General features: G+C 39.4%; 2 protein-coding genes across 7 annotated transcripts; one reads left to right on the top strand and one right to left on the bottom strand.

The window, feature by feature from the left end:
- The first annotated feature begins 719 nt into the window (after window positions 1–719).
- Window positions 720–6,296, top strand: LOC105833175 (DDB1- and CUL4-associated factor 13). Of its 6 annotated transcripts, none has more exons than XM_036294980.1 (12): window positions 720–861; window positions 1,048–1,279; window positions 1,518–1,757; window positions 1,917–2,123; window positions 2,268–2,373; window positions 2,602–3,211; window positions 3,296–3,693; window positions 4,618–4,789; window positions 4,870–5,017; window positions 5,100–5,400; window positions 5,478–5,641; window positions 5,725–6,296. In XM_036294980.1, the coding sequence occupies exons 6-12, from the start codon at window positions 3,142–3,144 to the stop codon at window positions 5,810–5,812; spliced, it is 1,341 nt and encodes a 446-aa protein (XP_036150873.1). In that variant the 5' UTR covers window positions 720–861; window positions 1,048–1,279; window positions 1,518–1,757; window positions 1,917–2,123; window positions 2,268–2,373; window positions 2,602–3,141; the 3' UTR covers window positions 5,813–6,296. The 6 variants fall into 6 exon arrangements, with proteins under 6 accessions (XP_036150873.1, XP_036150876.1, XP_036150875.1 ...); XM_036294983.1 differs by having other exon boundaries at window positions 1,048–1,284; window positions 1,937–2,123; XM_036294982.1 differs by having other exon boundaries at window positions 1,048–1,284; window positions 2,608–3,211.
- LOC105833174 (tensin-1) lies at window positions 6,252–16,850 on the bottom strand (the record flags this gene model as incomplete). Its single annotated transcript, XM_036294977.1, has 6 exons — window positions 6,252–9,927; window positions 13,407–13,578; window positions 13,927–14,145; window positions 14,261–14,697; window positions 15,235–15,426; window positions 16,665–16,850. Coding segments are annotated over 6 exons (1,416 nt in total), but the record flags the coding sequence as incomplete, so codon positions are not given.
- Window positions 16,851–19,213: the final 2,363 nt, after the last annotated feature.

Genomic DNA, 19,213 nt, shown 5'->3' with positions numbered 1-19,213 from the left:
ACGTTCCGTGGAGACGTTAACAATTTTACCTGCAATATCAATAGTAAAAAGGTATTCATTAACACGTTTAACAACACGAAAAGGGCCAGAATAAGGTGGTTGAAGTGATTTCTTTAAACAATCTTCTCTGAGCCAAACATGAGAACAATCAGACAAAGCAGGATGATGAAAAGGAGTAGTTTTACAATGATGAGCAGTAGGTCTGGATTTAATCAATCTCATATGTTCTCTATGTTTTTCAAATTTCGTGCACGACAATCGTCAGGAGAGCCAAAACGTAAACACGATTCTTTGACAGGCTTGTCTTTTCTATCACGTCGGGGTCACCAGTTATGGGAATGATTTCCCTAATTTATCTTATACTTATGAAATAAATAGACTTTGTAAAGTTATACGTGTTTACTAATATCAAGCTTACAAAAGAATAAATAATTTCTTTTTTTAATAAACAACATTCCTTTTTTTAGTATCTAAGAAACATAAATTGCTTGAAATTAGTTTGATAACAAATAAATAAAGAAACTAGAAAATAACTAAAAATGGGGAATAAATCGCAAGGGCTGCCACAGTACTCCCTTAAAAAGCCAAGAAAGGAAATTTCAGACTGGCCAAAAAGACTTTTTGATAAATTAATAGTCATACCAAACTGTTTAAGACGAGAGAAAAGAATTTCAAGATGTTCAAAGTGTTCTTCAACATTATTAGAGGCTATTAAAATGTCATCTAAATAGCAAAAACAGAAGTCTAAGCCAGCAAGAATAATATTCATAAGACGTTGAAAAGTCTGAGCAGCATTACATAGTCCGAAAGGCATGACAAGAAATTCAAAAAGACCGAAAGGAGTGGTTACAGCCGTCTTAGGTATATCTTCAGCAGCAACAGGAACTTGATAATAAGCCTTGACCAAGTCAATTTTAGAAAATATATTCTTACCATGTAATCCCATTGTTAAATCTTGAATATGTGGGAGAGGGTAACGGTCAGGAACAGTAATAGCATTAAGAGCACGATAATCTCCACAAAGTCTCCAGGAATTATCATTTTTAGGGACCATGTGCAGTGGAGAAGACCAACAGCTACTAGAAGGCCTACAAATACCTTGCTCAATCATAAGGTTAAATTCTTCACGAGCAAATTTAAGCTTCTCAGGAGAAAGTCTTCGTGGAGTAACAGAAATAGGAGGTCCTCTTGTAACAATATGATGTTCAACTTGATGTAACTTGTTGGAAGTCAAAGGTGCAAAATGCGTTAATTCAGGAAATCTTGCAAGGATTTTATGGTAAGGTGAGTCAGGAGAAGTAGTGCAAATCGACAAGTGATTAACATTAGACAGTTTCCCTTTAAATGACAATCCAGTAACACTGTCTAAAAGTTTTTTATTCTTGATGTCGATTAAAATCCCGTAATGACTCAAAAAGTCAGCTCCTAAAATAGGACGTTGAATATCCGCGACACAAAATTTCCATTTAAAATTTCTGCGCAGTCCAAGATTTAAAACTAAGGTTTTAACTCCATAGGTATTAATCCTGGATCCATTAGCAGCAAACAGTTTAAAAGATGAAGAAGATTGAGAAAACTGAGCTAATCTTTTAGGAATCAATGAAATGTCAGCTCCGGTATCGACAAGAAAATTGAGTAATGAAGTTTTATCAGTAACAATGAGGCGACTACAAGGTAAACCGTCACAATCTGCCTCATGACTCAACGGCAAAATCAGTTTTCCGGATTTGCAGTAAAAGCTTTAGACATAGCACAAGGTATTGTACATTTTTGAGCTTTATCACCAAATTTCTTATGATAAAAACAAGTAGGCACTTTATCAGATTTATCAGATTTATCAGATTTATCAGATTTATCATTCTTGAAATACTTATTCCGAGAATTTGATCTAAATCTCTTGTTATAATTAAATCTAGATCTCGATCTGCTTCTATAGCGTTTAACTTCTAAAGCGGAAATTCTACGCTCCAAATCAGCTAAACTAGAGGAACCAGATTCAGGTGTAGAAGTTACAGCGGCAATTTGTAAGCCCGAATCTCTCTCCAAAATTTTATCAGCTAATTCAGCAAGCTTGATTAAAGGAGCTTCATCAACAACAGCTAAAGTAGCTTGAACTCTAAGAGGTAATCTTTGAAGCCAGATCGAATGGAGAATATTCTCAGAAATAGCATTTCCAGCTAATTGTTTAAGTTCTCGAAGCAATTCCGTCGGCTTTTTATCATTTAATTCAATTCCAGCTAATAATTGACGTAACCTTTTCTCCTCAGAATCAGAAAATCGATTTATAAGTACATTTTTTAAATAAAGATATTTATCTCGCTCTGGAGGATTTTCAACGATCTCAGCAACAGCTACTAAAGCTTGTTCATCAAGGTGACGTATAACCGAATTATATTTAACATCATCAGAACGAATTCTATATATTAAAAATTCACTTTCCAATTGAGCAAACCAAAGTTTCGGTTGTTTATGCCAAAAAGATGGCAATTTCAAAAGACGGAATTCATTCGAGTGAATTTCTTGGGTGTCACCTCGTATAGCTGATGAATGTTGATCAGAAAAGAGAGTCCGGTTAACATCATGTTGATCCTTCGTTTCCAGAAGCAGATGTTCTTGAGGTTGTTCAGTCGATGTCCCAGGAGAAGACACAGGAGAACGTTCAACAGGCATCTCGAAGAAAGATTTCAAATTTCGTGCACGACAATCGTCAGGAGAGCCAAAACGTAAACACGATTCTTTGACAGGCTTGTCTTTTCTATCACGTCGGGGTCACCAGTTATGGGAATGATTTCCCTAATTTATCTTATACTTATGAAATAAATAGACTTTGTAAAGTTATACGTGTTTACTAATATCAAGCTTACAAAAGAATAAATAATTTCTTTTTTTAATAAACAACATTCCTTTTTTTAGTATCTAAGAAACATAAATTGCTTGAAATTAGTTTGATAACAAATAAATAAAGAAACTAGAAAATAACTAAAAATGGGGAATAAATCGCAAGGGCTGCCACATAGGTTCTGTTTATTCTCCATACATCGTATCGTATGTGGACTATGTGGAGCACACGTGGAGAAGTCGAGAAGTGATAGTTTTTCGTATATAATTCTATGAAAAAGTGCACAGGGTTTTTCGTCGAAGATGAAGGTTAAAGTGTTAAGTAGGAATCCTGACGAGTACTTACGGGAAACTAAACGAGACATTCACAAAAGTAAGTACTATTTAAATCGCGATGCTGATCTAACCTAATCGCGAAAACCGGAGCGACGATCTAATTGTGTTTCGTCGTTTTCAGTCCCACGAAACTTCGATCCCACCTTGCATCCCTTCCAGGAGGCCCGGGAATACACGAAAGCGCTGAACGCCGTTAAGCTGGAGAGAGTGTTCGCGAAACCGTTTCTAGGTAGTCTGGAAGGTCACAAGGATGCCGTGTCCTGCATATGTAAACATCCCTCTCAGTTGTCCACCCTCCTGAGCGGCGCCTACGACGGCGAGGTGAGAACGTGGAATCTCGGCCAGGGGACGTGCACCCGCTCGTTCCTGGCTCACGACGGCATAGTTCGTGGCATTGTGTACTTTTCGGACAACAAGCACTTCATTACTGTTGGCGACGATAAGACGATCAAGACGTGGAACGCCGTTTCCACAGACGAAGATGAGGAGGAGGAACCTGTGAATACTATTGCCAGTAAAGTACGTAGTTTTTGCATATGGTTTTCCTAAATTTGCTAAATTTGAAAATTTCCAAGACTTTAGCAATTTCTTTTATCCGTAACTATAGGTCCTATACATTTATGTAAGTGATCATAAAAGTACATATCATAATTATGACGAGAGATCACGTTTTGACAAAAAGTTTAAAAAATCATATATCATGTATAAAAAAATTATAGTACAAAATTGTACATCAAACAGATTTTCTATGCCAAAAGTTATAAAGCTATTTATTTAAATATATGAAATATTTGGCAGTGTATATCCATTATGCCAAACTAACATTTGGCTCAAGAATTTGTTTTCTAGTAATTAATGGGGAAGAAACATAAAAAAACAAATGTAAGTTTAGTCCAATTTATGTTATTATTTTTTACATTTATGTGAGCAGCTTTATATCTTTTAATGAGATGTAAATAGTATATCAGATATAAAGTTTAATTCTGTGTAGAGAGATCTCTTTTTAAGTATGACACATGTGCGTGATGAGATTGTTCTCGAATCTGGAGTTTATCAGAAGTATGCTGATCTTAAATATTTCTGTCGTGTGCACATTGTTTCTAGTTTATATGTATATACGTAATCTATAATTCTAATGCTGGTTCTAAAGTCTATTTGGAAAGGCAATATATTCTCAGTGGTTTGTCATTGCCTACTGAGAGAGAGGTGGTGATTAAATAAAATCCAAACTATTTTTGGATTTGAATTCCAGGCTTTCGGCATAGAAAACAAACACATGACTCCGTGTGCCATGATTGCTACATTTGAGATTGTTATATTTTTATTATATATCTTCCATATGAGATGTGAATACAATTGTCTGCAAAGCAACATTCGCTTTCTTTAGATTTTTTAAATGTAAAAATAATTCAAGATTTCTCGAGCAATTTCTTGTACTCGTAGACGGTATTAACTGGTGTGACACATCATTGGAGCAAATCGGTTTTTGTTACCTGTGGAGAAGGCATATGCCACATGTGGGAGGATACTAGAAATGAGCCCCTTCGAACATTTAAATGGGGTGTGGATAGTTTATTGGATGTAAAGTTCAATCCAGTGCAAAAGGATCTTTTAGGTGATTTATGATATATATGATATATATGATAAAAAATCACTGTTAAAATTTTCATTCAACAATTTTAATTTAACTTTTAGCATCTTGCGCCAGCGATCGCAGCATAGTTTTATATGACAGTAGAGAGATTGGACCTTTAACAAGGATAGTAATGAAATTACGAAGCAACAAGCTGTCGTGGAATCCCATGGAAGCCTTCGTCTTCACGTGCGCCAATGAAGATTACAAGTGAGATATAATAATGGACGAATAACGGAGGATAATAGCTTTGCGTAACTTTTGCGTGAATTTTAAAACACATCTGTTTTAGTTTATACACTTACGATATCCGCAAATTGAAAGCGCCGGTTAACGTACACATGGATCATGTGGATGCTGTGATAGACGTCGATTACTCGCCGACGGGAAGAGAATTTGTTTCGGGCAGTTACGACAAGTCGATCCGTATTTTCGAAGTGAATAAAGGTCATTCGCGGGAGGTGTACCACACGAGACGCATGCACAGACTTACTTGCGTAGGATGGTCGTTGGACAACAAATACGTAATTAGTGGCAGCGATGAAATGAATCTTCGCGTATGGAAGGCTAAAGCATCGGAGAAGCTCGGTGTTGTAAGCATAAATTTATAATTTTACATACCGTTTTGCATATATTACGATAATTATATATCTGATTTTCCGTCCAACAGCTGAGGGCCAGAGAGAGAAACGCGCTGCTCTTAAATGACGCTCTCAAAGAGAAGTACGCGGCGCATCCGGAAGTCCGACGAATTGCACGTCACAGACAAGTGCCGAAACACATATACAATGCGCGAGCCGAATTACGAACGATTCGCGAGAAAAGTAAACGCAAGTAAGTACAACTAAATTTCAAAATGCTTTTGGATTTTGTAACGTATTTTTGAATGAATCTTACAACATTGTTTTATTTCGCAGGGAGGCTAATAGGCGTCATCATTCCAAGAAGGGAACCGTACCGTACGTGGCAGAAAGGCAGAAGAATGTTGTGGCACTGGACAGTTGAAGCGGTGTGTTCTCGTATCTCTTTATCTGATACAATTTCGCGCGTCGCATTTCGATCTTTATACCAACTCGTTGGTTGTTTCAACGAGTCATCGATTTTTATATTTGTTAAATCTTTTAGGATCGATTATTCCAATTTCTTGGTAAACTTACCTATCAGATAAATATATATTTGTCTTCATTTATTTAAGAAAAGAAATGAAGATAGACACATGCTTACCTGGTAGGTAAGTTTACCAAGAAGTTGCAACAGCCGACCCTTAGTCCGTATCAGACTACGCGGTAGAGATTGAGAATTGCAGATTAGAATTCAACTGGTCAGAATGAAATGGATTAAAGCTAGCTGATTGATCTAACTTTGATCTTTAATTCATAATTCTTAATCTTCAATGCAATACTCTGATACGAGCTTTGTAGGATATTATGTAGTCGTAAGAAATACTTTGTATTATATTTATTGCAATAAATAATTTCTCTTGACATTATACAACGCATCGCGATAATAAATTCATAAAACATTACAAACCTCAAGCAGTGATTAATGTCATGCGTAGCGTACATTACAACAGTTAATTATGCTGCGTTTCTTGCGCGATTATCTTAGCACGCATTAATCGATTTCGTAATACAAACTTTTCTTCGTTTTTTTCTCATTATTTTCAATTTTATATAATTTTATATATATTTCCCAAAAACACTATTTTAAAATTTTTTGCGCGATTTAATAAATCGTGCGCGTGTGTGAGATTAACAATATAAGACACATCACTTTTAATGCAGCTGTGATCTTAAAAAAGATCTCTAAAAAAGGAATTTAATGAAATTTGCAGATATTTTATGAGATTTCTCTCCTTTCTTATAATTTGATAATTTGCGTTGTCATTAAAGCATTACACAGGAACACATTGTAGAAGTAGAAAGTCACAGTCGATTCATATTCGCACAAATCTATTATACATATCATACATACGATTTCAATGCACCATATGCATCAATTCTGAGCTTTCTCCCAGCACAATGCGTTACTAGATATGAATCTGAATATGAAAACTTGTCGATGAACGTTGTCGACGTATTCTCATTCGCCTCACTCGTTCAGGAATCGAAACCGCTGTCATTTTTGGAAAATTTAATATTCAATGCTACAAAATGTATGCTATATATCGTTTTTACATTCTAGTATATTCCCTACGGCATTAAAATTTATTTAACAAATCGAGATTTGCTCTTACGTTTCGTAATAAATGACAGTCGAATGATTCTGATGAGATAGTACACTGGCAGTTTTATAGATTTCGATGCGATCTAAATTGTTTGTATATGCATGAGCCAAGAAATCGATAATACGTGATTATGCTCGGAAAATTATTTTCTCATGTATAAAAAGGTGCCACGCGATTTAGTGTCTGATCGTCGCTGAGAATCGTTTAAATACAATAATTATCTATGCATATTCGTATGATTTCCATTGTCGTAGCTATGCGCGAAATTTCTGTACAAGACTAGGATAGCTAAGAAACTAAATTATCGCCTATTATAGCAATTCGTGTTTCGCTGAATCGAAATTTCGCGAGAAAGTTTTGTGTCCTTTCTTAGGCGTAATCGTATTTCCAAGATTCCATGCCATTTACTAATCCTCTTTGACGTTCACACTAATTAAATATATGTGTGGAAGTATAACGCGCGAGTGAGAATAATAACATATATATACATATAAACACATGTACATCAATATTGCGATCAGGGACCAAAAGTGAAAAATATACAGTGTCATCCATTTTTTACTCTTTCCATTGTTTCTCTCGCACTCCCTCTTGATTTAAATTTTATTCAAAATACATATCAAGTTACTAATATAGAATATAATTTCATTAAATTTGAATATTATTTGATAACTTATTATTTGCAATGGAATGAGAAACAAATCAGAAAATCTTTGTTTCTCGTTTTTATTTTATTTTATACGAGAGACGCGTTGAAACATGATACAATCAACATTATTTACTCCATTTTCAATGTTACACTAGAATGAATTGTTTCATCAAAATTATAACGAATGTTATTTTCGTTTTTGGTCCCCGATATATCATCGGATTGCGATATACCATCGGGAATGCGATTAAATGATAATGAAAGTATTCAACTTTCCACATATACAGATTCGATAATAAACTAGTTACATCTTCATTTTGCTCCCAAGTTCAATACCTTTAAGCGGTTTAACTATCGTAGTTAGGTCTTTGTTTCGAGATACAGAATATCCAAGCATAAAAAAAAAGTTATTGATGATATCGAAATGACGTCCAAAGTGATTATTAAAAGTTACTTTTTTTATCAATCATGACTCATTTTCATGTTATCGTGACCGCTTGGATATGTGACGGTTCCTCGTACTTCTCGCATTTCAAGTGAACACTTTTGATTGTAAAAGTTATAAAGAAGAAGGCGATTGCGTTTTTCGTATTACACGACAGCCTTCCTGCTTTCGAAGCGACAAAATACAGTTTACGTTATGTGCGACGATGGTAATACAATCCTCAGTTACATCTTATAGAAAAGTATTAGATAATCGTTTCAGTCAAATAAAAATTACTAGATCACTTTCAAACGCCATGAAGCTGCAATCATGAGAGGAACTAAATGGATAAATATCTTAATGTAAACGCTGTCCTGAAAGAAGGTATCGATTTTTCTCTCGGAGAGAACATCGTCCCTCATGTAAAATATCACCCTCCGTTTTCTTCTGCATCGTTATGTACTTTTGACGTCCTCTTAACGAATCATAAATTAAAATTCACTTTGTATTTGAACGCAATGAATTGAATCCTCTCATCTTCTTAATTCTCCAATTATACTCGATTCTATCATACATTTTATAACAAAGATATATCATACGAATCGTTTGGCATCGTTGCAACTGTCGGGGACGATCCAAACGATAACAAAATTCGATCTGTTTTCATTTAACGTAGAGAAACTCGCGAAAAAAATATAATAATCCTCGTAACGAGCGCTCGTGAACGTATATTTCGCGAAAATAATTTACTCTGATTGAAGATTCGACGGACGTCAATTGTTTCGCCTCGTCCGCTACATTAAACTTAAACTAAAAACTAACATCTCGCGTGTGCTGTAATACAAAACGAAAAAAAGTCGCATCGCTATTTCAGTCACGCGTCCGTGTAACACTAGCAGTTATTAAATTATCTACACAGAAAAAAATATCATTCTCATGTTAAGAAAAGCAGTTACTTATTTCTTAGTTTTCTTCTTTTAAGTAACAATTATCTTCAACGAATATCTTGATAATTTAATAATAGATAATATTTACTTGAAAATGTAATATTCACTTAAAACACTTCTGTGTACACACAGAAAAATATCTGCTTGAATTAAATAAATATCAAGTATTTCTTCAAATAATTATAAGTTTTTTATATCCGCAAGTCTATCATAGATTTTATATATTCTTTGTTGAAAATAACCGTTAGTTATTAGGGAGAAAAGTAAGTTGAGTAATCGTTTTTCTTGGTGGTAGAATTGATATTCTTTTTTTTGTGTATACGCTATACGTTTCTTATCGTTATTAATGACTTACGAGTATGTATCACTGGTGGCTGTGCGAGTCTTTCCGGAACATAGATTCGTTCTTAACTAAGCGTCGTCCAATGTGCGCTGCACCAAACTATCCCGGGGGCGGAGATCGTTTCCTCGCGGACTACGCGATCGCGAGTGTAAGACGTCGTCCTTTTACGTACGATGCAATGGCACAAAATCGATCCAGGTACAAAATAATACCGAACGGTGCCTCGCAATCTATTTTCCAACCGGTTTTTCACGTGAATCGCGATAAAAAAAATCACGGAAAAGTGCAAAAAGAGAGGAAGTGAAGCCTCGACGATCGTTCTAAACGTTCAGATCGGCCATCATTTTGCGAAAATCCGCCAGGGTATTGTAATCCGGGTCCGAGTCGATGTCCGCGAAATCCTTGCTGGAGTCAGTCTTGACGAAGCTCGGATTATATCGGCTCAGCGACAACGGGCACGGCAGTAATTCCGGCATGACCGAGTGGTGAGTGATTAGCGCGGTGAGCGTCGTAAACTCTTTCGTGAAGCCCTGAAAACATACAATATTATTGATTTCACGGCGTATTCGTAGCGCTGCATCGGCATTAATTCTAACGTTTTTCGAAATTTACCCATCGCCCGTGATATCTCTGCTTCCTCTCGCAAAATTTGTAAACGTTGCGTCGAAACGTCACAATTTTTATCCGAGCCGTCCGGAAAAATAAAAGCAGATTTTTTTTTGCCATATATTTTTGCGAGAGCGATCGAGTGTCTTTTGCTCTCAAATACACAAAAACAAACGCTCCATTAGAGCTCTGTATGAAATTACAGAAATATTGAATGGAAATATAACACTCAAAACGAAATAATTCATTCACGATTTAGTAGGATGCTTTTCTTTCCCAATAGAGTTTAGAAATTTTGGAAAGATCGGTTGTCACAGTTTTTGAAGTAATTTTTTAGGAAAAAATAAATGAAAGATTTTTTAAAACTACATGTATTATTTATAATACTATGTATATTATAATACATTTATATTCCATAGGTATTTGAAAAAAAATATTATTCTTGAATCTATTATCGTATAAAAAAGCTTTAAGAGCTTTCACAATAATATCAGAGTTTTATCTCTGCCTTTTTTGTTTTTGTTGCCATAGTTTTTACAAGAAATAAAAAGTGCAAAAATAAAATCTAAAATATTATATTCGTAAATAAAAAGATTAAAATTGATTGTTACTAATCCGCTCATTTTGATTAACCATTCTGCAGGCCGTCTTTGATAACTAGTCTCATATGGCAATTGGTTTCCCTTATTTGAAATGAGGAATAAAGAGGAAAACTTGTTCGATAAATAACACAGTGACAACATAAGTATAAAATCATTACTACCATATTATTACAATATCAATAACATGTAACATTTTCAAATATATCGTCTGCAACATCAATATGAGCAAATGTTGATCATGACCTGGAGGTAATGTTTTTGAAACGTTACATTTCGGCAATGTTTAAATAAAATCAAATATACCAAATAATCTTTCTGGTTTATATATGTACACTATTTTAAAACGTTGAAAAAATACATAAAACAACAACATTTAACTGTTGTTGTTTCATGTATTTATAAAATGTATATATAAAATGTTATTTTAACGGTTTTTGTTTACTCGGTGATTATGCACACATTGTATTATTCCATTTTACACATTATTGCGTTACTAGGCATTGTTACTAGGCAACCCGCCTTGCCGGGAAATGCGATATTAGTCGCTCGGAGATCTTTTCCCGCGTCGCCGGTCGCGTTTGGAAGGCACGCCGTATAACGAGGCGATATTAAATGTACCGCACACGTGCGCATTGGCACGAGGCTCGGTTGCGTATCACAGAGCTATCGCGCCAACATTCATTCGAATCTGGCGCTGTGCTTGTTACAAGCGCGATGCAATCCCGCTTGTACGGCGAGAGGGCGAGAGAAAGCGAGGAGTTCTGATTTCCCCACGGCATCCGCGGTACATTCAACAAAACTCATTTATACTGGTTTCGGAGATTATCAAAGTCCGCGGACTCATTTAATCTACGCTACGGGGGAAGGGGATGGGGGGAGGGGGGGAGAAAGTTCGACCATTTAAATACACATATCCGAATGGCTAAAGTGCGCGCGCGGTGGCTAGCTCCGCAGCCTGAGTATAATGTACCGGGGCTACTAAAAGCTTCGGCCCTTCGCGCATTAGCATCCCGCGTGCAAGCTTATTTCAATATTAACCTGCGCCTATATAGGAGTATTCTCTTTACCGTTAGGTATTACGAGCGTTAAAAAGAGCTTTACTCCCGCAGAACCGACATCTAATTCCGTACGATGTTCGCGAAGGTCCGATAGACAGATTGCTGGTACGCTAACAATTTTGAATAAATTATTATAGCGGGTAGAGGATGTCCGTATTTCAAATTGCGTTACTAAAAATATAAAAATGTTATCAGTACGGTTTGTTGTTGCACAAGTTGGTAAAGATTTATTACGTTTCACTGGATCGATGGAATTTGTCTGTTTCTCGCTCATCTCAAAATCAATTAGAAAAGTTGTTTAATTATTGACTGATGGGAGAAGACTGACGAGATTATTGAGACACCGCGACATGAAATAAGTTGTTTTTGTAAGACAAATCTTGTTAATCGACTATATATTGAAGAAGATGCAAATGGATCGAAACGTTTGTTTTGTATATCCCCAGTAGCACAATACATTGGCAGTAAATTGGCATATTGGCTAAACATTGACTATATTGAAAGTGCATTGGCCAATGTAACGCCAATATTGGCCATAAAATATTGGTTCCAAATTAAAATGCAATTAATGTCCAATATAAAACATTTATCGGTTCAATGTTGAACCAATATTGAACCAATATTGCTGCTTAGACTAAATAAGGTCTACTTTGCAATATGAGACCAATATTAGGGATATTGCCTTTAAATTACTTCCCAATATTGCGCTAATGTTTTGTGATACTAGGGATTAATTTCCTTAATACAATTTGGATAAGTTAACGAGGCCTTCCTTTTTTCCACGCACCAAGAACTGGCTCGCATAGGCAATATATATTTTTTGTATTAATTTAATTAATTGGATCCTTATTTCTATGTACTTGCAAATAAAAATTTCATATATAATTGTTTTATTATTATAACTGAATAATTGTGTAGAATTTGAGCAAAATTTTCTTATCAGTTTAAAACATAATTTTTTGTTCATTCTTGATTTTTACGTGAAAACCGCATTTTCTAGTACTTATTTGCAAATTTAATGAGTAAATGGCATTAGAAATTAAATTAAATTTTTTACATATACTAATAAGACTTTAAAAAATATTCGTGCAAAATTATATTTGGGTTCATTTATTAGACTTTCAAATAAATTATTCATCTAATAATGCAGCAAAATATTTAGGGGGCCAAAATTTTTTATCGTTGATTAAAAAAAGAAATAAATAAACCTAAGGAGTTTACGGTTTTTAAATTTCAGTTAATAGATATCATACAGCCAAAACATCCTTAACAAAAACTGTATTAGCATTAAATGTTCTACTGGAAGAATTTACTAATATATTCCAACAACACAATAGAGATTACCAGTAGTAATTGTTTTGTAACCATTTAAAATTAAATATATTTGTATTCCCACGGTTAATCTGCCGTTCTAACAAATTCTGCATTCTCACGACAAAATTTATAATAGACACTTCGCAAGACTTGTTAAAATTTGACTGTCTGAGACGAGGTATCGCATTTTAAAACACAAACAGTTTCGCGTCTGTCAAAATGATCAGCAGCCACTATTCTTGGAGGGGAACGTCAAGCAGACTGCGATCCGCGTGGATTTTAGTTAGGTCCTTTGACGGATGCGCGAGTGCTGTCTTACTGTGATTCGCTTTGATTTTCACGAGCACCGTTTGCGACTACTTTGATACTCGACACTCGGCAAAGAAAACGGTCGAAGCCAGAGAGGGAGAGAGAGAGAGAGAGACTTACTTTGATTTTGTAACCTTTGTTTGTACGCATTATGAGATAATGGGCTATCCCGCTCGGCTGGAATTCACGGGGCACGCGGAGGGAGAGGGCGTAACATCCGGGCTTGCTGGTACTCTCGCGCACCATGAATGCTCCTTCCGGCTCCTGGCTCAATACCTCCAGCGTTATCTCTCTGGAATCACAGGTTCGTATTGTTAATGATAGATGGGTGGGAGGTTCTTTCTTGCGGTAAACAAGAGAGAGAGAGAGAGAGAGAGAGAGAGAGAGAGAGAGAGAGAGAGAGAGAGAGAAAGGGGGGGAGGAGAGGACGATTGGATTTGCGTATTCCAGTCACAAAGAAGGCGGCCACTGGAAACTGGACTGTGGACCGGATCAACCCGACGAATATTTAAAATTAGCCGGAGGCGACGTGCTATTTCGGCACACCGAGAAGGCGCATCGAGAGGGGGAGAGCGCGGGCGCGCGTATGCGTGTATATTTTACTCCATGTAGTAACACGGTGTGTCGCGCGGACACCAACCTGGGTATTCCAGCCTGAAACCAGGGCGCTTTGCGTAGCTCGGCCTCCTCGCTTCGATTATTCAGGCTGTCTGTTCTCTCGGGTAAAGGCGGCGGGGTTGGCGTGGAGCCATGAGTGCTTCCGTCAGCGGGTACCGAGCTGCTCGACGTGCTAATTTGCGATCTTCTTTTCGACTTGAATTCCGCCTCCGTGCCCGAGTCCGGGCAATTGTGCCCTATCCTGAAAATGAAAGAGACTACCGTTCACCATTCGTTCACCGGCGGTCCCACATCGCTTCCGGTGAGGTTGGAGGGAGGGGGGGGAACGGTGAACTTGCCCGGCTTGGAAACCTTACCTGTTGTTCTCGATGTTGAAGTTCTTCGCGTTGGTGATGGACGCGTTGATGGTATTGTCGAGGCTCTCGGACGGCGGGATCTTGTTGTACGACGGCCTCGTGCCCTCCGAGTCGATGATCGCCTCGTTTATGTAGCCCCCGGAGTGGGGCCTATTTGACGGGCTGGTCGGCGTGCTGCTACCGCTGACGAGCGGGCAGCTGTCATCCTCACCGTTCAGCCCAAGAACGTCGCGTCCACCTGTCAAGCCCATCGCCAGCCGCTTTATCAGCGGCGGCTTGTCCGTTAGCCTCTTGTACGAGTTCAACTCCGTCGGCGAGTTGCTCTCGTCGCTGCTCGGCGTGCTCTGCTGGGATATGCTCTTCGGCTCGTCCACGCCCGTAATGGGACCGAGGACGTTCGTGAACGACGGCCGCAGACCCGGGATCGAGTTCGGCGTCTGGAATTTATTCGGATTTCAAATTTCGTTCGCGCAGTCAATTTAAGCTCCTAAGCTTCGCGCCACTGTCAGCCACAGGCTAATTCGGGCTTTCGTCGTGACATGTCCGAGTGTAATGTATACAGGGTGTTTAGTAAAGATTTATGCAATCTTTATAAACAGGTAGAGCGCACTAAACTGAACAGAAAAGTTCTTTACCATTTTGCAATTTTCGCAATAGTTAATAATAGTTAATAAGTTGTTAATTACACAGGCACACAAAAAAGTGGTTGGTTCGGCCGACCAAACTAATTAATCCTTATGTATTTTGACTTGCTGAATTCAAATCCAAGGTCAGAATTGCTGAATTAAAAAAAACATCACTTGTTTGTGTACCTGTGTAATCAATAACTCGTTAACTATTGCGAAAATGGAAAAACGGTAAAGGACTTTTCCGTTCAGTTTAATGCGCTCTACCTGTTTATAAAGATTGCATAAATCTTTACCAAACACCCTGTATAAGTAGCGCGTAACTTTGTTACGCTCGTGTGAAATCACCTTTACGCTGGCGAGCCGCAGCGTGGGCGAGCCGGCGCTGCCGAGCTGCACGTTCATATCCGCTGCTGCGGGTGGACCCCTTCCAGTCCTGGTGGTGGGCGACGTCCGACTCTTCAGCCACGAGTTCGACGACGGACTCCTGCAAGCGCCCGCGGCGACCGTGTTGTCGTCCCCCCCAGCCAGCGATTTGTTCTGCAAACGAAACGACGGACGGTTATCGCCTGAATTGTATCCCGCGTACTTAAAAAAGAGAGGCCTCCTTCGGTCTTATTTCCTCGAGATCGAGGAGGAACCCCTTCCCTCCCTCCCTTCCGCACAGAACGCACAATCATTGTCCTAAGTGCGAATCCGCGGGCTCCCGGATTCCTCCTGAACGAATCGTCGATAATCTCTCCCCCCCCCCCCGGGGGAGAATTCCCCCGGGTTGAATATTTGATTCCGCGGAATCGCACGGTTTTCCCTCCCCCGAGACGAAATTCTGCAGCGGTTCGCGGCGGACTGACCGTTTACTCGGAAAAGGCGCGAGGCGACGCGACGCGGGACGGTGAGCGAGAAACGCGAGAGAGAGAGAGAGAGAGAGACTCGGGGTCGAATTTATAATTAACGCGGCCTGCAAACGGGACACCTACCGGAGGAGTCGGTGGCCCCCGTGAGACCATCACGGGGAAGTCGGGAGAGGACGCGGTTGCCGTAGTTTGTCCCTTTCGTCTCGCGCGGTCTTGGATATTTAAGAGGCTCTTCCGCGCGAGCTGCCGCTCCAGAGTCGTTTCCTGCACTGTGCCGGTACGTGCATCCCGGATATCTGCTCCGCTTCCCGGCGTACGGTGGACATCAACGTGCACATCCGCACTCCGGAGTGTCCGCGCCCGCGCGCTCGGAGGAGAAAGGAGTTTCGTACACGTTTTCGAAGAAACGATCTCGGTGATTTTTTATAGGAAGGGCCTACGAGGCGAGAGACCGCGCCATGATCGGAATCGCGACGTTGCCCCCTCTGTTCCTCGATGATATTCGAGGTGTCCCTTTTGGATTTCGTATCTTCGCTTGCCTCTGTTTATATTTCGCATGGCGGAATAAATTGCCGCGATTGCCGGCTCAACAGGCGCTAATCTTTAAGAAGATCTCGGAAACTGTCCGCTAATTGCTGAAACTACTTAATTGCAATCTACGGCGCTTTTGTGAGAAAACTAGCAGATGGCACGATATCTAACCGGCCTGTGTAAAGTTTAAACTCAACTAAACTCCGCTGGCTGACGGCGACAAAAATAAATGACTTCGTTAGCACTTTAAACTACTACGGTGCTGGTTTTATTGGCCGGCGCGCTGGTAACAATTCTTTTGTGTCTCGCGTAATTCGCGCCTTTCCCGTTTCATTCGCTCGGGGAGAGTCGCATCTGTTTATTTCGACCTGTATTTTATACTACGAAACGTACCCACGACGTTCGATGCTCCTGCTTGTCCTTGCGATAAGACGGCGTCGATCGCGGCGAGATTACATCCTGAAGGATCGGCTGGCGCTGAAGCTGCGCCACGTACGCCATGCGGAAAGCATTGCCAACGATGGTGTTCAGCTCCTCCGCCTGCAAGCAGACACGAAAGCCCGAGTTTTGACATGGGTTTTATTAAACATAGGATTTCGCTGTCTCTTTCGTAATATTACTATCGCAATTCAACCTGCAGTCCACGGTTCGCTGTTTTCAGTTTAATTGTGCGGAATATTTTCGCATTCATGGTTTGCGCGATAAATCAGTTCGTGCAACTGATTCTAAAAAAAAAAAATATATATATATATATAAATTACGTAGAGAGGAAAATCGCCAATTAATATTTCATTGATGATCAAAAAATTATTTTTGAAACGGAGAATTTTAACAACATACTCAATTTTGATTGTAATAAAATTTCACCAGCACGTCACACATTATATACTGATAGAAAAATGTGTTGTATTTGTGACTATAATTGCATAGTAAAATAATTATAGCCAAAAAAATCATTTTTATAGTAATTATTATTATAATTTTAGTAATAATAATCATGTGCTATATTTTAAAGCTGTATAATTTATACTATGAATTATATAGTATAAATTGTACTATAAATTTCATAGTTGACATCACTATAAGTATATGGTTATTATTACTAATATTATTGTAATAGTTACTATAAAAATGATACTTCTGATGCATAATTATTTTACTATGCAATTATAGTTGTAAATATTACATATCATTCAATCAGTGTAGAATGACAAAGTGAAAATAGCCCTTTCAAACCCGTATTTACAGTCGCGTTTCCGCTGAGATACTCAGAAATTAGTCTCGAGGCAATAATAATAATAATACGGAACAATTTATAATAGAGAAGTCCTGAGATGTTGATTTGATGTTTACAATTTGTAATCAATGTTTATATTCGTAATCGCGTTTCAAGTAGGAAATTTAGATAAAGTTTTTCTTAAGATGCAGCTCAAATTTTTTTTTCATGATTCGATATTCGAGTTTTGAGGAAGGACCTCGTATGTGTATTAGGTTTTTAATTTTGAATTGAGAAAAATTGCAATAATTTTCTTACGCGTTTGCAAATTTCTCAAAGTAGTGACGTGATGGAGAGCAATTAGAAAACCAAACTCGCTTACTTAACATCGAAAAATGGTAGGGAAACGAAGGAAATTTCGTTGGAAAGGAAACACTTTTTGCCGAGCTGCGTCGGCCAAAGTTTGCGGCATATTTTTCTTTCAGAACCTATGCTAGTGCACTGTAAAACTTTGCTAAATTAAAAGAAACTCCGACTATTGAAATTTGCTCGGTCAAAAGCTGCGAGCGTAAAGTACAAATAGACAAGTACGTTGTGTTTTGCGCGCCGTTGGGCGACATTACGAACAAATCCTGTGGCGCGAATCGTAGAAAAATTTACGTCCCACAAAAATAATATTTGCCGCATGTTGTACATCCGTCGCGGGGCCAATTAGTTTTCTTCTGCCGGTGGGGAAACATTGAAGAGAGAGAGAGACCGGACGGCGCGCCGTGCTGTTTCACCGGCGCAAAAGCGGAGAGTCTGAATGTGTAATAAGCACATCGCGGGGAGCCGCAAGCTCTCGAGGCCCGGTCCGCGCGCGTTTTCAGAAAGCTTCCCCCTCGTGCTGCTGCATACGCCTCGCGTATATCTCTGTGCGGGATGCAGGAGAGGGTGCGCGTGCGAGCGGAGTACAGTCGGAAATGCGGAAAAGGTCGGCGAAGAGGGGGCCTATCTGTCTCTCCTTTCCGAAAGTTCCGCCGCTGAAAGGCCACGACGCGGTGCGTATTAATGCACGCCTGGGCATTTGGGGGGGGGGAGGAGGAAGGTCGACCGAGGGGTCTCTCTCAAAAGGGTGGCATTGTACGCGCGCGAAGACGGACGAGAGAACGATTAACATCTTGCGCGCGTCCAGCTTTTCCTTTCACGCGCGTTGCGGGAGCGAGATGAGAGCGGACACGGCCGTAACGGCGTCGCCGCCGGGGAAAGGTATCTATACCGTGCATCTCGGATTCTAGCCTTGGATACCTTCGCCCGTGTAATGGTACGCCGCCTATGTATCTCTGTGACATTGTTACGACATTGTTGCAAGCGACGCGGAAATCCTCGTAGATCCTCCCGGCTCGGCTCCTATGCTACTCCCCGCGCCGTAAGCGCGGGAGGGAAATACGTTTCTCGCCGACGGAATCCGCGCGCATGCGAGCGACGGGAAAAAAAGAAGGAAGAAAAAAAAAACAAGAGGACCGAAAGAGGAGAAAAAAAGAGAGGTAGAATTGCAAAGCCGAATATACGCGTCGCGCGCTGTATTTCCCAATGATGCCCGTATCGATTTGGGCGAGAGCTCAACGTCGCGCGTTGCCACGGAAGCCTATTGTCTCGGAGGCGAGCGGATGGTTAGTCCAGGTCACTCGGCATGTCGAGAGACCGAGGGCGAAAGAAAACGCGAGGGCGATATGGGGGGTGGGGG

The sequence above is a fragment of the Monomorium pharaonis genome, unplaced genomic scaffold (genome assembly GCF_013373865.1).
Source record: "Monomorium pharaonis isolate MP-MQ-018 unplaced genomic scaffold, ASM1337386v2 scaffold_558, whole genome shotgun sequence".
Classification (NCBI taxonomy): Eukaryota; Metazoa; Arthropoda; class Insecta; order Hymenoptera; family Formicidae; genus Monomorium; species Monomorium pharaonis.
This window is presented reverse-complemented; position numbering and strand designations above follow the sequence as displayed.

Bases quoted from the DNA above. Each gene is read 5' to 3' on its own strand.
- LOC105833175 (XM_036294980.1), top strand. From the start codon at position 3,142: ATGAAGGTTAAAGTGTTAAGTAGGAATCCTGACGAGTACTTACGGGAA. The intron at 5,401-5,477 runs GTAAGCATAAAT...TCCGTCCAACAG, and splicing joins CATCGGAGAAGCTCGGTGTT to CTGAGGGCCAGAGAGAGAAA. The intron at 5,642-5,724 runs GTAAGTACAACT...TTTATTTCGCAG, and splicing joins CGCGAGAAAAGTAAACGCAA to GGAGGCTAATAGGCGTCATC.